The 17949-nt window shown below is 36.1% G+C and overlaps 2 protein-coding genes and 1 long non-coding RNA gene across 4 annotated transcripts in view; all 3 read left to right on the forward strand.

Moving 5' to 3' along the window:
* LOC140144109 (uncharacterized) overlaps nt 1–8400 on the forward strand; it is a 27657-nt gene extending 19257 nt beyond the window's left edge. Inside the window, exons 16-25 of the mRNA XM_072165942.1 lie at nt 323–439; nt 596–850; nt 1178–1294; nt 1451–1705; nt 2030–2146; nt 2303–2557; nt 4447–4563; nt 6381–6626; nt 7954–8067; nt 8267–8400. Coding sequence (XP_072022043.1) covers nt 323–439; nt 596–850; nt 1178–1294; nt 1451–1705; nt 2030–2146; nt 2303–2557; nt 4447–4563; nt 6381–6626; nt 7954–8067; nt 8267–8400 — 1727 coding nt within the window. The remainder of the gene's footprint in view (nt 1–322; nt 440–595; nt 851–1177; nt 1295–1450; nt 1706–2029; nt 2147–2302; nt 2558–4446; nt 4564–6380; nt 6627–7953; nt 8068–8266) is intronic.
* Nucleotides 8401–8517: 117 nt separating this feature from the next.
* On the forward strand, nt 8518–11082 carry LOC140144114 (uncharacterized). 2 transcript variants are annotated; one of them, XR_011857834.1, is made up of 4 exons: nt 8518–8629; nt 8760–8873; nt 10465–10578; nt 10969–11082. It is a non-coding gene; the product is annotated as an uncharacterized lncRNA (long non-coding RNA). The 2 variants fall into 2 exon arrangements; XR_011857835.1 differs by lacking the exon at nt 10969–11082 and adding an exon at nt 10720–10820.
* Nucleotides 11083–11125: 43 nt separating this feature from the next.
* On the forward strand, nt 11126–16929 carry LOC140144110 (uncharacterized). Its single transcript, XM_072165946.1, has 7 exons — nt 11126–11141; nt 11218–11331; nt 11462–11575; nt 11717–11830; nt 11948–12061; nt 13499–13737; nt 15196–16929. The coding sequence occupies exons 1-7, from the start codon at nt 11126–11128 to the stop codon at nt 15241–15243; spliced, it is 759 nt and encodes a 252-aa protein (XP_072022047.1). The 3' UTR covers nt 15244–16929.
* Nucleotides 16930–17949: the final 1020 nt, after the last annotated feature.

Below are 17949 nucleotides of genomic sequence, written 5' to 3' on the forward strand. Positions count from 1 at the left end.
GGTATTTGAAATGTGTAAAAATGTCAGTTAACAATACAACAACGGTTTTTACATCATTCTAACTTAGCAGGTATTAATGTTCGTTCAAGTAAATACGTTTTTGAGCAAAGAATATGCCTAATTGATGCAAAAATTTAGAATACCGATAGTCAAAAACAACAAAAACATCAGGAGCTTGACTCCTGAACTACAGTAATCAGTGCAATGCATCATGGCGGTTTAATTTTTTTAATAGGAAATTCTTAACAACACACGTTAATAGTAATCATGATTTTTAATAGAAACTTATATTTTGTCAATTGACAAAAATGTCCTTTTATAGTTACCTGGTACAGCCTAGACTGCGGATTTTACACAGCTACTGAAACCGACACAGACCCCGTAATGATTACGATCACCATCACCAAGAGGGGCGACCTGAGCAAAGAAACCACTGTTTGTAAGTAGAATGAAAAATAGAAATGACAATGAAAGTAAATCTAAAAAATTGTGAACTTTTCATAAATGTTCATAATATTCTCAATAATATTATTACTGTTATTATTTATTATTATTATTATTATTATTATTATTATTATTATTATTATTTAAACAGTACTCTCAACAATGGATATCACCGCAACAGGAGGCGTTGGACTTGATTACACCATCAAATCAGGCGAGGAAATTACTTTCACTGCTAACACCGAGACAGTGGAGACATCACAGTTAGTTATTTTGTCGGATGATATTGCCGAAGGAAATGAGTATCTTCAGGTTGAACTTAGTTTACCTTCTGATGCACCTGTAGGTGATGCACTTAGTGATTTGAACAAGGCACTTGTTTTAATATATGACGATGATGAACCCGGTAATTTGTTTCCTATTATTATCCTTTAGTCTTTGTAGTTTATAACACTATACATAATGAAGACGGCAATAAGAATGGGCAATTTGTTGAATACTCTGTTAATCAATTTAAAGAATAATCCTAATTGATGTAAAGATGTAGAATACCGATAGTCAACAACAACAACAAATACATCGGGAGCATGACTCCGGAAATGACGTAATTGTTGCAATGCATCATGGAGGTTGATTTTGAAAATACTTGGAAATTGTTTAGAGCACATATGTTTTGGGAATCATGATCTTTAATTGATATCGTATATTTTTTATTGAAAATAAATGTCCTTAGTTACCTGGTACAGCCTAGACTGCGGATTTTACACTGCTACTGAAACCGACGCTGGAACCGTAATGATTCCGATCACCATCACCAAGAGGGGCGACCTGAGCCAAGAAACAACTGTTTGTAAGTAGAATGAAAAAAGAGGAAGGTCAATGAAAGTAAATCCCAAGCATTGGGAACTTTGTTCACAAGATTCACAATTTTATTTTATTATTATTATTATTATTATTATTATTATTATTATTATTATTATTATTATTATTATTATTATTTAAACAGTACTCTCAACAATGGATATCACCGCAACAGGAGGCGTTGGACTTGATTACACCATCAAATCAGGCGAGGAAATTACTTTCACTGCTAACACCGAGACAGTGGAGACATCACAGCTAGTTATTTTGTCGGATGATATTGCCGAAGGAAATGAGTATCTTCAGGTTGAACTTAGTTTACCTTCTGATGCACCTGTAGGTGATGCTCTTAGTGATTTGAACAAGGCACTTGTTTTAATATATGATGACGATGCACCCGGTAATTTGTTTATTATCCTTTAGTCTTTGTAGTTTATAACACTATACATAATGAAGACGGCAATAAGAATGGGCAATTGGTTGGATACTCTGTTAATTAATTTAAAGAATAATCCTAATTGATGTAAAGATGTAGAATACCGATAGTCAACAACAACAACAATAAATACATCGGGAGCATGACTCCGGAAATGACGTAATTGTTGCAATGCATCATGGAGGTTGATTTTGAAAATACTTGGAAATTGTTTATAGCACATATGTTTTGGGAATCATGATCTTTGATTTATATCGTATATTTTTGATTGAAAATAAATGTCCTTAGTTACCTGGTACAGCCTAGACTGCGGATTTTACACTGCTACTGAAAACGACGCTGGAACTGTAATGATTACGATCACCATCACCAAGAGGGGCGACCTGAGCCAAGAAACAACTGTTTGTAAGTAGAATGAAAAAAGGGATGTCAATGAAAGTAAATCTAAAAAGAATGTGAACTTTTCATAAATGGTCATAATATTTATTATTAATATTATTATTATTATTATTATTATTATTATTATTATTATTATTATTATTATTATTATTATTATTACAGTATTCTCAACAATGGATATCACAGCAACAGGAGGCACTGCACTTGATTACACCATCAAAACGGACGAGATAATAACTTTCACTGCTAACACCGAGACAGTGGAGACGTCACAGCTGGTTATTTTGTCGGATGATATTGCCGAAGGAAATGAGTATCTTCAAGTTGCACTTAATTTACCTTCCAGTGCACCTGTAGGAGATGCTCTTAGTGATGTGAACAAGGCATTAGTTATAATATATGACGACGATACACCCGGTAATTTGTTTCCTATTATCCTTTAGTCTTTGTAGTTTATAACACTATAAATAATGAAGATGAAAATTTGAACAAGGCAATGGTTTTAATATATGACGACGATGCACCCGGTAATATTGTTTCTACTACCTTTTTGTCTTTATAATTTATAGCACTATAAAGAATGAAGAATTTGCAATTGCTTTAAAAGTGACGGGCAATGTACTTTTCAATAGAACCCTTTTTAAATCGAATAAACCCGATGACCCCGTTTTTAAGTCCGACCCGACGACCCCCAATGACTTTTCTGAATTATCTGATTTCAACGAAATAGTATTAAAAATTTAAGGGGTGTGGTATAAAGGAGTATGACAGTATATAAAAGCCAAATTAGTTCCTCGATTGGATAGAACTTAGTTGTGGTATTTGAAATATCTGAAGATCAGTTGTTTCAAAAGAATCGGATAGCAATGCTGCACAGTATTGTTGTGGAACCTTAGACCACGCCAGACAAACCAAATTACATTCTCCATATGAAGAATGTCCTGATGATATCAAGTAAATTTGATTTTTTGAAATTCGTAATATAATACAACTTTTATGGCAAATTATTAAATATTGATATTTTTTACATTTTTGATATATAAGAGTCCTCGAAGTAACCGGTATCAATTTAATGATATGTGTATGTAACTGAGAGGAAAATTCGTCCATCATTTGAACATTTTGACCTTTTGTACTAAACATATACATTTTTGTCCACAAATACATAATTTTTTGGTCTTTGGGAGTAAATGTGTATCGTTAATACGAACATTTTAAAATGACGGACGGCTTTTCCTCCCAGCTACATATACACCTTAGGTACATATCAGCCAATTGATAAAGTTTATGTTAAATCTCAAAAATATCGATTTTTAATAGTTTGTCATAAAAGTTATATTATAGCCCGAATTTCAAAACAATCTGAATTGTTTGATATCAGAAGGACATTCCTCGTATTCATCATGCAATTTAAGGTGTTTGATGTACTATCATGTCCCACAAAAAAATACTATGCGAACGTTGCTATCCGATCCCTTAAAGGAAGGTGACCTGATATATTTTGAAAATTAAATTCTTTAAAACTTATGTATAACATAAACTGTTGTCCCTTTCAAGCATTCATGCAAAAAGATCATGTAAATGTTCCGTGTAAATGCGACTAATTCTTTATGGAATTACTGACATTTACTACAGGGTAAAACTCGTAGTCTACAGTGTTTTTATCAATGATAATCATCATGATCATGTACTAAATTGATATCAAATTAATGAAAGATCCTATTTTTCTCATTAACATACTGAAATTAGGAGTTACAAATCGGTGTATGTCTCATGATATCATCAAAAACCTGCTGAATTAGTCGAAAACATGGTATACCAAATTGTGAGACTAATTTCTTCGGAAATATGGCGATTTAGAATGCCTAATTGCAATATGTTAATGAGAAAAATATGAGCTTTTACCTGATAGCAAAATCTGCATGTTGATAGGGTTAAGTTGGGGATGAGGCTGTCAATCAGGTTACCCACCTTTAAAGCAATACAAGTTGTGTTTTTGTTTGTTTTTGTTGTTGTTGGTTTTTTTTCTTTGTTTCTATTGGTTTCTTTTTTATACTTCATTCTAACTTCGCAGGTGTTAATTATCATTTCAATTTCATATAAGTAAATACTCGTAGTTTTTAAGCAAAAAATAATCCTAATTGATGATAATTAACAACAAAAACATCAGTAGACGTGACTCCTGAAATGCTGTAATTGGTGCAATGCTTCATGGAGGTTTTTTTTTTAAATAGTTCGAAATTGTTTGCAGCACACGCGTCTTTGGTAATGACAGTATTATTTGGTTAATTAAACAAATTCCTCAGTTACCTGGTACAGCCTAGACTGCGGATTTTACACAGCTACTGAAGGCGACTCTGGTACCGTAGTGATTTCGATCACCATCACCAAGAGGGGCGACCTGAGCCAAGAAACCACTGTTTGTAAGTAGAACGAAAAAGAGGAAGGTCACTTAAAGTAAATTTTAAAAAACTTTTCATAAATGTTCATAATATTCACAATTGTATTATTATTAGTATTACAGTCATGGACAAAAGTTTGGAATATTTATTTTTTTGTATAACGCTGTTTTTAAATGCAGATTTCTTACCATCAACCACCCGTCAGCCATGCAAAATGGATCACGGGTGTCTGACAAGGTCTGAAGTATCATTCCATATCACGCAATACCTAATGTAGGACAATGGCTTCTTATGTCTGACCAATACACCACCGGGCATCCTTTTCGCAATTATTTTACCGATATGATTCATAAGGTTAAATTGGCTTTTGCAGTACGGTGTGAAGAAAGCAGTTTTACTTTGTTGCATCTGTCTGTTGTATACGATATATAGCGAAGATTTATACGCCCGCGTCATTGACATAATCGCGGCTACAAACAGAAGGATATTGATGCCGCTTTATTAATTACATAAGGTGCAGTTTCTAAAATTTTGAAGAGACGTCGAGAGTCCGGAACTACTACACCTAGACCAAGGTCAGGTCATCCCCGAAAGACAACCGCCAGGGAAGACCGATCTCTCCTGAGACTTTGCCACAATGGCCGCACGAAGACTGCATCTCGGTTACGAACAGATAAGCTGAGTTCCATAAACACGCCTGTTACCAGGAAACTTGTGAACAATTATACACTGGTTAGTGCAGGTTTTCGCGCAAGACGACCAATAAGAAAGACGATACTTCTGCAAAGACATCTGCATGCGCGCTTGCTTTGATCACAAAGACATAGGGGTTTGACAGTAGGACACTGGCGTAATATGATCTTCAGTGAAGAGGCCCGGTTCCTCCTCTATAGACAAGCCCTGCTTGAGGATTGAGTCCAGGGAGACTGTGCTGGAATCACAGTATGGGGATCATTTCACAATAGGTCGAAATCACACCTCTACATGCTATAAGGACACATGAACCAGGAGCAATACCTGTATGTTCTTGATACAGTTATGCTTCCGTTTGCAAGAAGAGACTTCGGGAACAATTTCCTGATCCAAGATGACAACACACGGCGCACAGAGCCCTACGCGTGAGAAATTTCCTTGAAAATGAAAATGTAGAACACATGGACTGGTCGGCTTTGAGCCCAGATATGAAAACCATAGAGAACTTATGGGCAGAAGTACCCCGCAGAATAGGTAACATGGCCAACCAACCAATCACCCTGCAGGAACTTAGACACGTCCTCATTGCTTGCTGGCAAGGTATTCCACGAGGGACGTTGGCAAACCTGGTCGCGGGAATGTCACGTCACGTACATGACCTTGAGCTGGCAAGGGGTGGACACATCAAATATTGAGATATGTTTTCTCAAGCAAGAGATTTATCTGAACATGTCACAGTGAGAGTTTAAGTTTTGGTTTAAACAATATAGTTTGCTAGTTTGCTAGTGTCTTTAATCTCATTTTGTGATACAAAGAGACCGCCAAAAAGTGTTGCGATTGTGTGATCCTTCCATTGTAATGCGTGATGTTAACATAATCGAAAGATTCATATCTTTCGGTTAAATTCAGCTGAGCACTACTCCAGAACAATAAATCTGTTCCTAATATGATTGAAAACTGCGTTTGATACAAAAATAAAAAATATTCCAACTTTTGTCCAATATGTATTTTTATCTATATTCTTGTTATTATTATTATTGTTATTATTATTATTACATGTATTATTATTATTATCATTATTATTATTATTATTATTATTATTATTATTATTATTATTATTATTATTATTATTATTATTATTATAGTACTCTCAACAATGGATATCACAGCAACAGGAGGTGATTACACCATCAAAACGAGCGAGATAATTGCTTTTACTGCTAACACCGAGACAGTGGAGACATCACAGCTAGTTATTTTGTCGGATGATATTGCCGAAGGAAATGAGTATCTTCAAGTTGCACTTAGTTTACCTCCTGATGCACCTGTAGGTGATGCTCTTAGTGATTTGAACAAGGCACTTGTTTTAATATATGACGACGATGCACCCGGTATATAACTTTTCTATTTTCCCTCTTTATTTTATAGCAGTTTATAGTGTTAGATTAGCTTATAAATCTTTGCAACTGGAATGTTTTTGTTGACTACAGTATCACGTCATATCTCTGACGCTTCATCAGGCCTTGTGATGTGAATTGGCTCTGTGTTATTGACCTGTGACGTCACAGTGGTACGTGTGACGTCACATTGGCTCAACTATGTTAAATCAGATCTTCTCTGGTTAAATCCACACTACACATGTTTCTGTTTTACCTGTGCAATGAGCAATGAGCTGGTATTATAATTTCAGTTGGGTGAACGATTATAAAGCAAAAGCAAGGTAACAATACTGTGTGGGCCTTTGTTTACGAAATGAGACAATAGTCTGCATATTGTTAACCGCATTCTTGAAAATGAGAATAATGCTGGTTTCATACTTTCCTGCCGCTTGCCGCTTTGCCGCTCTGAAGATGATTTTACTTCACTGCGCAATCTCACTAAAAACGCTAGCGGTGACCAGCGGCAAGCCGATATATCGATTACTCCACCGCTTTGCCGCGGCGGCAGCACCGCTGGGAGTTGAATTCAAGTCAACTCGGAGCGTTGCCGCTCTGACGTATGAGAACAAAATACGATTTTTCAGCGGTGCTGAGCGGCAAGAGTAGCTTTCAGAGTCATGCCGCTGCCGCTTAGCGGTGTGCCGCTCCGCTTGCAGAAAAGTACAAGCGGCATGATGAAGCGTCATGCCGCTCAGCGGCAAGCGGCAGAAAGTATGAAACCAGCTTAATTGAATAATGGTTGTAGACTTAACACGGTTTGGAAATAATTTCTTCATATTTTTTGGTGTTATCTGTCGTTTACATATACTTCCTAAAACACCAAAGTGCGAATATTTCCAAACACCTAAATTAGCAAAAAATTTAGGACATGTTACAAAACTATATTTTCTAGAATTTCAGAGAGAACTTTAAATATTGCCCGGTTATTTTTCACACAGTAAAGGTTAACTAGGCAATGCCCTATTACCTATAACATACACTAAAACACCAAAGTGCGAATATTTCCAAACACCTAAATTAGCTAAAAATTTAGGACATGTTACAAAACTATATTTTTTTAGAATTTCAGAGACTTTAAATATTGGCCGGTTATTTTTCACACAGTGACGTTAGCTAGGCAATGCCCATATACATATAACATGCACTGTTTGTAGAGGAAAATGGACAGTAACTGCAGTATGATAGGTGATAATGTCGTGATATAATAAGTTAGTCAACCTATTGCTTCATTCAAAATGAAAATACTTGTATAGTCTTGATAATTTTTTTATAATTACAGTGTGTAATGGTGGTAATGGTTGTGCCAATAATGGAATATGTATAGGAACCGACGTCTGTGTCTGTGGCGGTGGTTTTACCGGAAACTTTTGTCAATTAGGCAGTGCAAGTCCAGGTAAACTTTATTTGGTTTTATTCCAATTCCTATTTGAATCATGTTGACATAAATGTAGCTGAACTAACTAACTGGTTCTAATCGACATCGACATACCCCAGTTAATGCGATTTGAAAAATGTTGACAAAAATGTAGCAGACCTATTTTATATAGAGTAATGATAAATATGTAGTCTTGGTAAACCTTTATAATTTTCAGTGTGTGGTAATGGGAATGGTTGTGCCAATAATGGAATATGTATAGGAACCGATGCTTGTGTCTGTGGCAGTGGTTTTACCGGAAACCTTTGTCAATTTAGCAGTGCTAGTCCATGTAAACTTCATTACTGTTAGTTCTATTCGACATACACCAGTTAATGCGATTTGAATCATGTTGACATAAATGTAGCAGAACTATTTATATAGTAATGATAAATATATAGTCTTGGTAAACCTTTATATTTTTCAGTGTGTGGTAATGGGAATGGTTGTGCCAATAATGGAATATGTGTAGCAACCGATTCCTGTGTCTGTGCAAGTGGTTTTACAGGAAACCTTTGTCAATTTGGCAGTGCTAGTCCAGGTAAACTTCATTACCATTGGTTCTATTCCAAATACACGAATTAATGCGATTTGAATCATATTGACATAAATGTAGCAGAACTATTATGTAGTAATGATATTTAGTCTTGGTAAACCTTTATAATTTTCAGTGTGTGATAATGGGAATGGTTGTGCCAATAATGGAATATGTGTAGACACCAACCTCTGTGTCTGTGCCAGTGGTTTTACCGGAAACCTTTGTCAATTTGGCAATGCAAGTCCAGGTAAACTTCATTACTGTTGGTTCTAATCGACATCGACATACACCAGTTAATGCGATTTGAATAATGTTGACATAAATGTAGCAGAACTATTTATATAGTAATGATAAATATGTAGTCTTGGTAAACCTTTATAATTTTTAGTGTGTGATAATGGGAATGGTTGTGCCAATTTTATTGTCATGTTCCCCCTTCAGCAATGGACTTCGGTTGTATATATAAATGCGCATATATAAATGCGCATGTGACATCTACAAGTCGCCATACCGTATTAAACGATATAAGGTACCCGGATGTACATAAACTCCCCATGCAAAAGTATAGGGGAAAATGACAGGTCGCAAGGAAAATTGCCTTTGCAAAATAGTGGCATTGATTGCAAAGGGTAAAATAACTTGACCCGAAAGATAAACTCTTTATTAACGTTTTCCATCACGGAAAAAAAAAAAAATTAACTACGGAAAAGCTAGATATAGCTGATTTACAAACTTATATTTCATAATTTCCGTGCTAAATGGGCGTGCCAATTGGCCATATCTATGACATAGTGCAGGTTTCATACTATCATGCTGCTTGCCGCCGAGCGGCGTGACACACGCGCATTGTAGACAAACAGACACAATCAAGACTTGTGAATGGCTGATAAGTCATGCCTCTTGTCGCAACGGCATGAAAGTATGAAAGGGGACATGATTGGCTTTAAGGTCAGAACTGTGCAGGCGGCGGATGACATGATCGAGCCGGCAACTTGTGAAACCGCCCGGCCGTATGGCATTTTCCATGATAGTCGGTTAATTTTGTGGGGTTCATTATCGAACCCCAACGGTTTTAGCTTGTATTTATATTATTTATCAACATAGGCCTATTTGTTTGTGATATTTCAAGCGTTTTAAAATTTCAAAATAATCCCATTCAATTACACGGTTGACGATGAAAATTTACTGAATTTAGAGAATGCAATGCGGCCACCACCTGGAACTGTGGTCGCAATTTCAGTGATTGACAGTGAGGTAACACGAACTTGGCACTGGCCATCTGGTCACGTGCGCATTTATACATGCGCATTTATATATACAACCGAAGTCCACTGTTCAGAGTTAATGCACCTCAAAGGAATATGTACATGCATAACCTTTGACCGATGATTTCAGGCCATTCTGAGCTGATACATTTCTCAAACAAATTATTTTCATATTTCGTTTGCCAAGAGGATTAATTTGAGAAAAGTTGCAATTGAATCAATTCATTTTGAAACTTTGGCCTATGTGCGTGAGATCTTTGACATTTAACCTAGTTTACGCTATAACTCCTAAAGCATTCTATAGTGCAGAATGACAATTGACTTTTTTTATTCCTAGCATTGAGAGGAACAATTTGAGGTATATTACAACATATGATAGAACAATTTTAAATTCTGGCCCCACTATGACGTTCGACAACCCCCACCCCACCCCCGTGGGAAGCGCAGGGTGCATAGAAAACCATGGAACATTCTAGTTTTATCATTTGAGGTGTAAGAATGTCCAAAAAAAACTTATTGCTTCATTCAAATTAAAATACTTATGTGGTCTTGGTAAACAATTATACTTTTCAGTTTGTGGGGGTGCGAATGGTTGTGCCAATAATGGAATATGTGTAGACAACAACCTCTGTGTCTGTGCCAGTGGTTTTACCGGAAACCTTTGTCAATTTGGCAATGCAAGTCCAGGTAAACTTAATTTCTGTTGGTTCTAATCGACATCGACATACACCAGTTAATGCGATTTGAATAATATTGACATAAATGTAGCAGAACTATTTATATAGTAATGATAAATATGTAGTCTTGGTAAACCTTTATAATTTTCAGTGTGTGGTAATGGGAATGGTTGTGCCAATAATGGAATATGTATAGGAACCGATGTTTGTGTCTGTGGCAGTGGTTTTACCGGAAACCTTTGTCAATTTGGCAGTGCTAGTCCATGTAAACTTCATTACTGTTGGTTCTATTCGACATACACCAGTTATTGCGATTTTAATCATGTTGACATAAATGTAGCAGAACTATTTATATAGTAATGATAAATATGTAGTCTTGGTAAACCTTTATAATTTTCAGTGTGTGATAATGGGAATGGTTGTGCCAATAATGGAATATGTATAGGAACCGATGTTTGTGTCTGTGGCAGTGGTTTTACCGGAAACCTTTGTCAATTTGGCAGTGCAAGTCCAGGTAAACTTCATTACTGTTGGTTCTATTCCAAATACACCTGTTAATGCGATTTGAACCATGTTGACATAAATGTAGCAGAACTATTTATATAGTAATGATAAATATGTAGTCTTGGTAAACCTTTATATTTTTCAGTGTGTGGTAATGGGAATGGTTGTGCCAATAATGGAATATGTGTAGCAACCGATTCCTGTGTCTGTGCCAGTGGTTTTACAGGAAACCTTTGTCAATTTGGCAGTGCTAGTCCAGGTAAACTTCATTACTGTTGGTTCTATTCCAAATACACGAATTAATGCGATTTGAATCATATTGACATAAATGTAGCAGAACTATTATGTAGTAATGATATGTAGTCTTGGTAAACCTTTATAATTTTCAGTGTGTGGTAATGGGAATGGTTGTGCCAATAATGGAATATGTATAGGAACCGATGTTTGTGTCTGTGGCAGTGGTTTTACCGGAAACCTTTGTCAATTTGGCAGTGCAAGTCCAGGTAAACTTCATTACTGTTGGTTCTATTCGACATCAACATACCCCAGTTAATGCGATTTGAATAATGTTGACACAAATGTAGCAGAACTGTTTATATAGTAATGATAAATATGTAGTCTTGGTAAACTTTTATACTTTTCAGTTTGTGGGGGTGCGAATGGTTGTGCCAATCATGGAATATGTGTAGACAACAACCTCTGTGTCTGTGCCAGTGGTTTTACAGGAAACCTTTGTCAATTTGGCAGTGCTAGTCCAGGTAAACGTCATTACTGTTGGCTCTATTCCAAATACACGAATTAATGCGATTTGAATCATATTGACATAAATGTAGCAGAACTATTATGTAGTAATGGTAAACCTTTATAATTTTCAGTGTGCGATAATGGTAATGGTTGTGCCAATAATGGAATATGTATAGGAACCGACGTCTGTGTCTGTGGCAGTGGTTTTTCCGGAAACCTTTGTCAATTTGGCAGTGCAAGTCCAGGTAAACTTCATTTCTGTTGGTTCTATTCCATTAATGATATTTGACATAAATGTAGCACTATAACTGATTATTAACGATAAATATGTAGTCTAATTCCCATTCATTGTCTCTAACATCTATTGAAGTTTAGGCTGACTAGGGTTCGCGCATGTATATAGCAGCTGCGTCCTTGAATGGTGCAAAATGGTTTATAGACGAATCCAACGAGCCAAGTGATGGTCAGAATTCAGTCGGCCATTACTGGGTCCCGTCTACACAAAACAGGTGTTGTTACTGCCCAATTGGGTGGATTAAATCCATTAAAACCATTTAATAACCGATGTTGAATTGTATTGTGTTGTAAACTTTCATCATTCTTTTGTCTACGTGTAACACGGGTGATGAAATGCAGTTTAATATCCCCGCCAAGGCCACATCATTTTTCACTTTTTAGGTGGGATAGACCGAAGGGGGGACCTAGCTATGGCCGCCATTGAGATTTAGGAATGCGTAAAATTGGATTCATCTATAAGATTCGTTTATAATGTGTGTCTTACGCCAAAATGGTCCATGATGCAGTCATGTCTACAGTAGAATTCACCATGACCTTTGCAGGACTTAAACCCCAAGATAACACTCATTGAAGACAGCTCAACTATGTTAAATCAGATCTTCTCTGGTTAAATCCACACTACATGTTTCTGTTTTACCTGTGCAATGAGCAATGAGCTGGTATTATAGTTTCAGTTGAACGATTATAAAGCAAACGCAAGGTAACAATACTGGGTGGGTCTTGGTGTACGAAATGAGACAATAGTGTGCATATTGTTAACCAGCATTCTTGAAAATGAGGAACATACTGGTTGCAGACTTAACACGGTTTGGAAATAATTTCTTTATATATTTTGGTGTTATCTATCGTTTACATATCCTTCCTAAAACACCAAAGTGCGAATATTTCCAAACACCTAAATTAGCTAAAAATTAAGGACATGTTACAAAACTATATTTTCTAGAATTTCAGAGAATACTTAGAATTTTGGCCGGTTATTTTTCACACAGTGACGTTAACTAGGCAATGCCCTATTACCTATAACATACAGTAAAACACCAAAGTGCGAATATTTCCAAACACCTAAATTAGCTTAAAATTTAGGACATGTTACAAAACTATATGTTCTAGAATTTCAGAGAATACTTTAAATATTGGCCGATTATTTTTCACACAGTGACGTTAACTAGGCAATGCCCATAGGCTATAACATGCACTGTTTGTAGAGGTCACGCGTCAATGGTGAGAGTACTGTGTATTATGTATAGGAGAATGGACAGTAACTGCAGTATGCAGCGACTTTCTGTAACACTCGATGATCTTATGTAATTGTGTTTTATAAAGTCAAGACTTTCTTAAAAACACTAACGTGATTTTTTTTTTTTTTTATCACTCTTTCCTGACAGGTACATCATTTAATATCATCGTTATAATAGTAGGCCTGATTCTGTTCTTATTTAATATGCTCCTTTTACTTGCATGGTGTTACCTCTGTAGAAGGTACGCAGATATCATCGATATTGCACAAAACATGCAAAACCGCCCATTACAACGTGACGAACTTACTAGCAGTCAACCAATTTTCCAACAAATCCGCCCATTGCAAAGTGAAGTGGCTAATCAACCTATTTTCCAACAGTTGCAGGTAAGTTAGTACGAGGAGATAGTATATGAAGCTAAGATACGACATATTATAATTGACCTTTTCGGTAAATCTCATAACGCTTTTCGAGTACACCTGAGAACTCGTCATTTGACGTCACGCCGACTTGCAATGCGCAGTAACGATGTTCGATAAGCGATGTGCGCATCGGTGCGGAGCGGCGTGACGCAGAATGACGAGTTCTTAGGTGTACTCGCAAAGGCTTATGGGATTCACCGAAAAGGTCAATTGGATACTGAAATAAAACATAGATTAAAAAAATACTAGTTTGCTTCTGACGTCACCTGTCAATCAAAAATTTGTTTACGATTTGTCGTGATGGTTGAAATTTAAAAAGCAGCAGTAAAAATTTACTTCAAACCACAGATCCTGTGTTCAAACCTGAGACTAGTATACCTGAAATATATTCAGGTATACTAGTTTCAGGTTCAAACATACTCTAAACCGTCTCAAAGGTTAGTAAATGGAAACTTTCTTTTCTGAAGGCATCATGTCAACAATGCCTAGAAATACTGCTTTTTGCCTTCCTTTCTGCGATTCCTTTTCTCCGATGAAGGCACCAGATAAATCAGCCTTCCTGTTACGTGCTACTAACAGCCTAATCGCGGGCTGTCGGGAGTTGATCGTCAGACGTTAACTGGTATTTTTGATTCAGTTTTCAATTATAGTCTCATTTTTTGCTGAATATTCTTGCCCATGGATTACGTCCTCTATTGAATGAAATTGTGAAATTTCACAAAGTAAGAGTTCAATTAATTAAGATATTAATCTACTTCTGTGTTCACAAAACTTTTTTAATAGCTATCCTCGGTCATATGAATTATTTGACCATCCCAGCAGACATCTTGCAATGCCAATGACAACATTATTCCTTCGACCGTATTGCAAATATGATTTGACTTGCAAGTTGTTACGTACAATCTAATTTGGGCATATTAACAGTGCTTCATTGCCCCTCCCCTCTGGTTTCCAACCCACCCCATTGTGAGGCTTATCTCGCTATTTACTTAAATTAAAGGAGTATTTCGTGATCCTAGGATCCTATATTTATGTCATTTTTCATTAGATATCCACGAAAAAAACCTATTCCCAAAATTTCAGTTGATTCCGATTTTGCGTTCGCGAGTTATGCATAATTATGTGTATTACACTGCTCCATCGACAATGTGTTGTAATTTCGTTCTGGTGCACCAGAACGAAATTCAAATTTCACGATATCTTTGCTAAACGAATTAATCTGCAAGAAATATTTTGTACATAAACATTATGTAGCCAGAGGTTTCCAGTGATATAAAGATCTCAACTTTTTTTGAGAAAAGTGGGGGGGATGAGGCTGTGGATCACGAAATGCCCTTTTAATTCGTTTATGTCGTATTTCTTTGTCAACAAATTGCATTATTGAATGTGACGTTTCATTATGATTGTGTATATAAATTTCAGACAATGTATCAACGTCAATATTTTGATGGAGGTGATGGATTCTACTAAGGAATAAATTATGGAATCGTCATTTCGCAGTGGTGGCTGACCAGTGACTTGTTCCAAGAAATATGAACACCTTATACACTATTCAAATACTTCCCCACCCCTATCCCGGGAATATGGGGAGGGAAGGATGGGGTTTGTAATTTTCAGACTAATTACATTTAAGTATATACTCTGACCCATGGGGACCACTATTTCTAATGCATTACCTACCACACTTTCCTGTTGTTTCTACTGTTGCCATTCCTTAGGTTGCGGGGTCGGAAAATTAAACAATGTTACAAAACGATTCATTCCCCACCCCTGGGGCGCAACCCCGGAGGGGGTTCTCCCTGGTTGAAGGTATACGGGGATGTGCCACGGTTTTCGGGTACCTATTCAGCAATTTTGGTATATCAATGGGTGGGTTTTCAGTAGAGACCAATGCGCCCAATTGGGCGCATTTGGTAAAAAAACCCTAAAAGCGCCCAATTATGGCAAATTTGGGTGCTTTTTGTGAAAATTGGTATACTGATGGGTGGCAAAATCAGCAAAAAGTAGGTATAGAGAAAGTCAGCATCCGAAAGTCTGTGTGGCACATCCCCGTAAATTTTTTTTCGAAGAACCCCCATTTCGGGGGCGCAACAACCTGTTAATCCACATGTAATCCCAGCTTACAATCCCCACCAATGAACGCCCCACATTCCCCGAGATGGGTGGGGTGGGGGAAGTACTTGAGCAGTGTATTGAGTCTACTCCGATCATCCGAGATCATTCATTTTTGCCATACTAACTTAATAACACTCACACGGTAAAAAACTTGTAAAGACAATAAGAGGAATACCGTTTCTTTTGCCAATTTATGTGCCACACACTTAACCAACTCATGGCGAATACCGACAGTATCAGTAACTTTAATAAGTAGAACAGCAATGTAGCCTCAACCATGGCAAAAGCAGGTAAAGCCTTAATAACGCTAATATAAAATTAACATATTAGGGCCGATCAAAAAAATTAACTAGCGTTACTCACCTTCAAACCATTAAATGACACGACCCTCTTTTTTACAACCGAATTGATTTCCCCAACTTTTTTTCGTCCGCGCCGAAAAAAATTCAACACTTTTTTGGGTAATAAACTGCTAGTGCAGCAGCAATAAGAGATGTCCGCATTTTCCTTGCATTTTCAAGGACCACTTAATTTGTTCGGATCCCTATGACTCCGGGATCCACGACCCCAGGCTTAGGGGTAACGCACCCCTACCCCCCCCCCTCCATAACGGCGGATATGACATAATTGTACTATATTGTTTCAATGCCGACCGAGATCCTTGTATGTTATTTTGACTTTTCAAAATTTATACATTGGTATCGCGTTTGCTTAGTTTCTTGTGGGTTAGGGTTTTTTTGTTTGCTTGTTTGTTTGTTTGTTTTTGTTTTTTGCCTTAAGATGACCACTTTTTTGTGTGAAATATGGACTTTTAATGTTTTTATCAGTTCATACATGTACTAGTATTTATGATTCTTAATGCACAGGGCAATAATTCTAATCGATTTCTTCACAGTAGATGGAGCATGTTCGGTTTTATTTTAGTATATAGAATGACATATTCAGTTCACAAAATAAATGTTTTAAGTTAATGTTTTAAACATCTCAATCATTTCAATGAAACTGATTTAATGGCTTTGAAATAGCGGTATGCCATTGTAATGTGACTTATTATTATTATTATTATTATTATTATTATTATTATTATTATTATTATTATTATTATTATTATTATTATTATTATTATTCTAAATGTTTTATACGTCTCAATCATGAATATTTCTAATCTCTGATGTAATATTATGTTGTAGTTGCAGTTCACCAACAGAATTTTCCTTTTCAGTTGTTTTGTTTGTGTTGAATTAATTTTATAATTCCATAAACTTATAACTGGTTTTTTTAAACACTTTTAAAAAAAAGTTTAAAATATAAAGAGCAAAATAATTTTGGAATCATCTCTTCCTTTATGGTAGGGTTTTTTTGTCACTATGGTCACTTTATATTGTATACAGGTTTGACAATATGTGGGAAAACAACATAAAAGAAATTATGTTTAATAATTAATACACTGTTATCAATGTTTGTGACTACAATATTTTATACATGTATGGTTTTTATTGAAATATGTGACCGAACACTACGAATCAGCCGTAAAGTCGGTCCGGTCAATTTTGTTTTATTTCGTGTTTAGAAAATATATATCATAAGCTTTAAAATGGTATATCATTTGACTTGAAATGGGGTTATGGTTTGTTGAACTCTGTTCCTTGAACAAAATGGTGCCTTTTTCGGTTCTACATGTGTTTCTTTTTCCACATTGCTGGTAATAAAGTCATAATTGGCGGTCATTTCAAATCATCCCCAAGTCAACGAGGTTCAGGAATGTCCTTAATTGTTGGTTATACATACTTAGACAAAATACTATGCAATTGTAACCCACCACTTGAACAGGATTTAGCCAAAGCAAATAATGACTAGAGCTATTTTTAAATTATTTTAAAATGATTATATAGAAATAGGTAGAAGCTTATTATCCTCTTCAACAAAAAGATTATTGATTGGTTTAAACAGTGTTTCATGAGATACTTGTCGCACCTAATTGAGGTACCTATGAATACGACCTTCACGCACATTTTACACTGTATCTCGGAATACAATTTGCCGACTTTACGGCACATTCGT

Source organism: Amphiura filiformis, unplaced genomic scaffold (genome assembly GCF_039555335.1).
Source record: "Amphiura filiformis unplaced genomic scaffold, Afil_fr2py scaffold_40, whole genome shotgun sequence".
NCBI classification, from domain to species: Eukaryota; Metazoa; Echinodermata; class Ophiuroidea; order Amphilepidida; family Amphiuridae; genus Amphiura; species Amphiura filiformis.

Coding starts and splice junctions, on each gene's coding strand:
- LOC140144110 (XM_072165946.1), top strand. Junction 12,062..13,498: donor ATTTGGCAGTGCAAGTCCAG/GTAAACTTCATT, acceptor CTTTCCTGACAG/GTACATCATTTAATATCATC. Junction 13,738..15,195: donor CTATTTTCCAACAGTTGCAG/GTAAGTTAGTAC, acceptor TATAAATTTCAG/ACAATGTATCAACGTCAATA.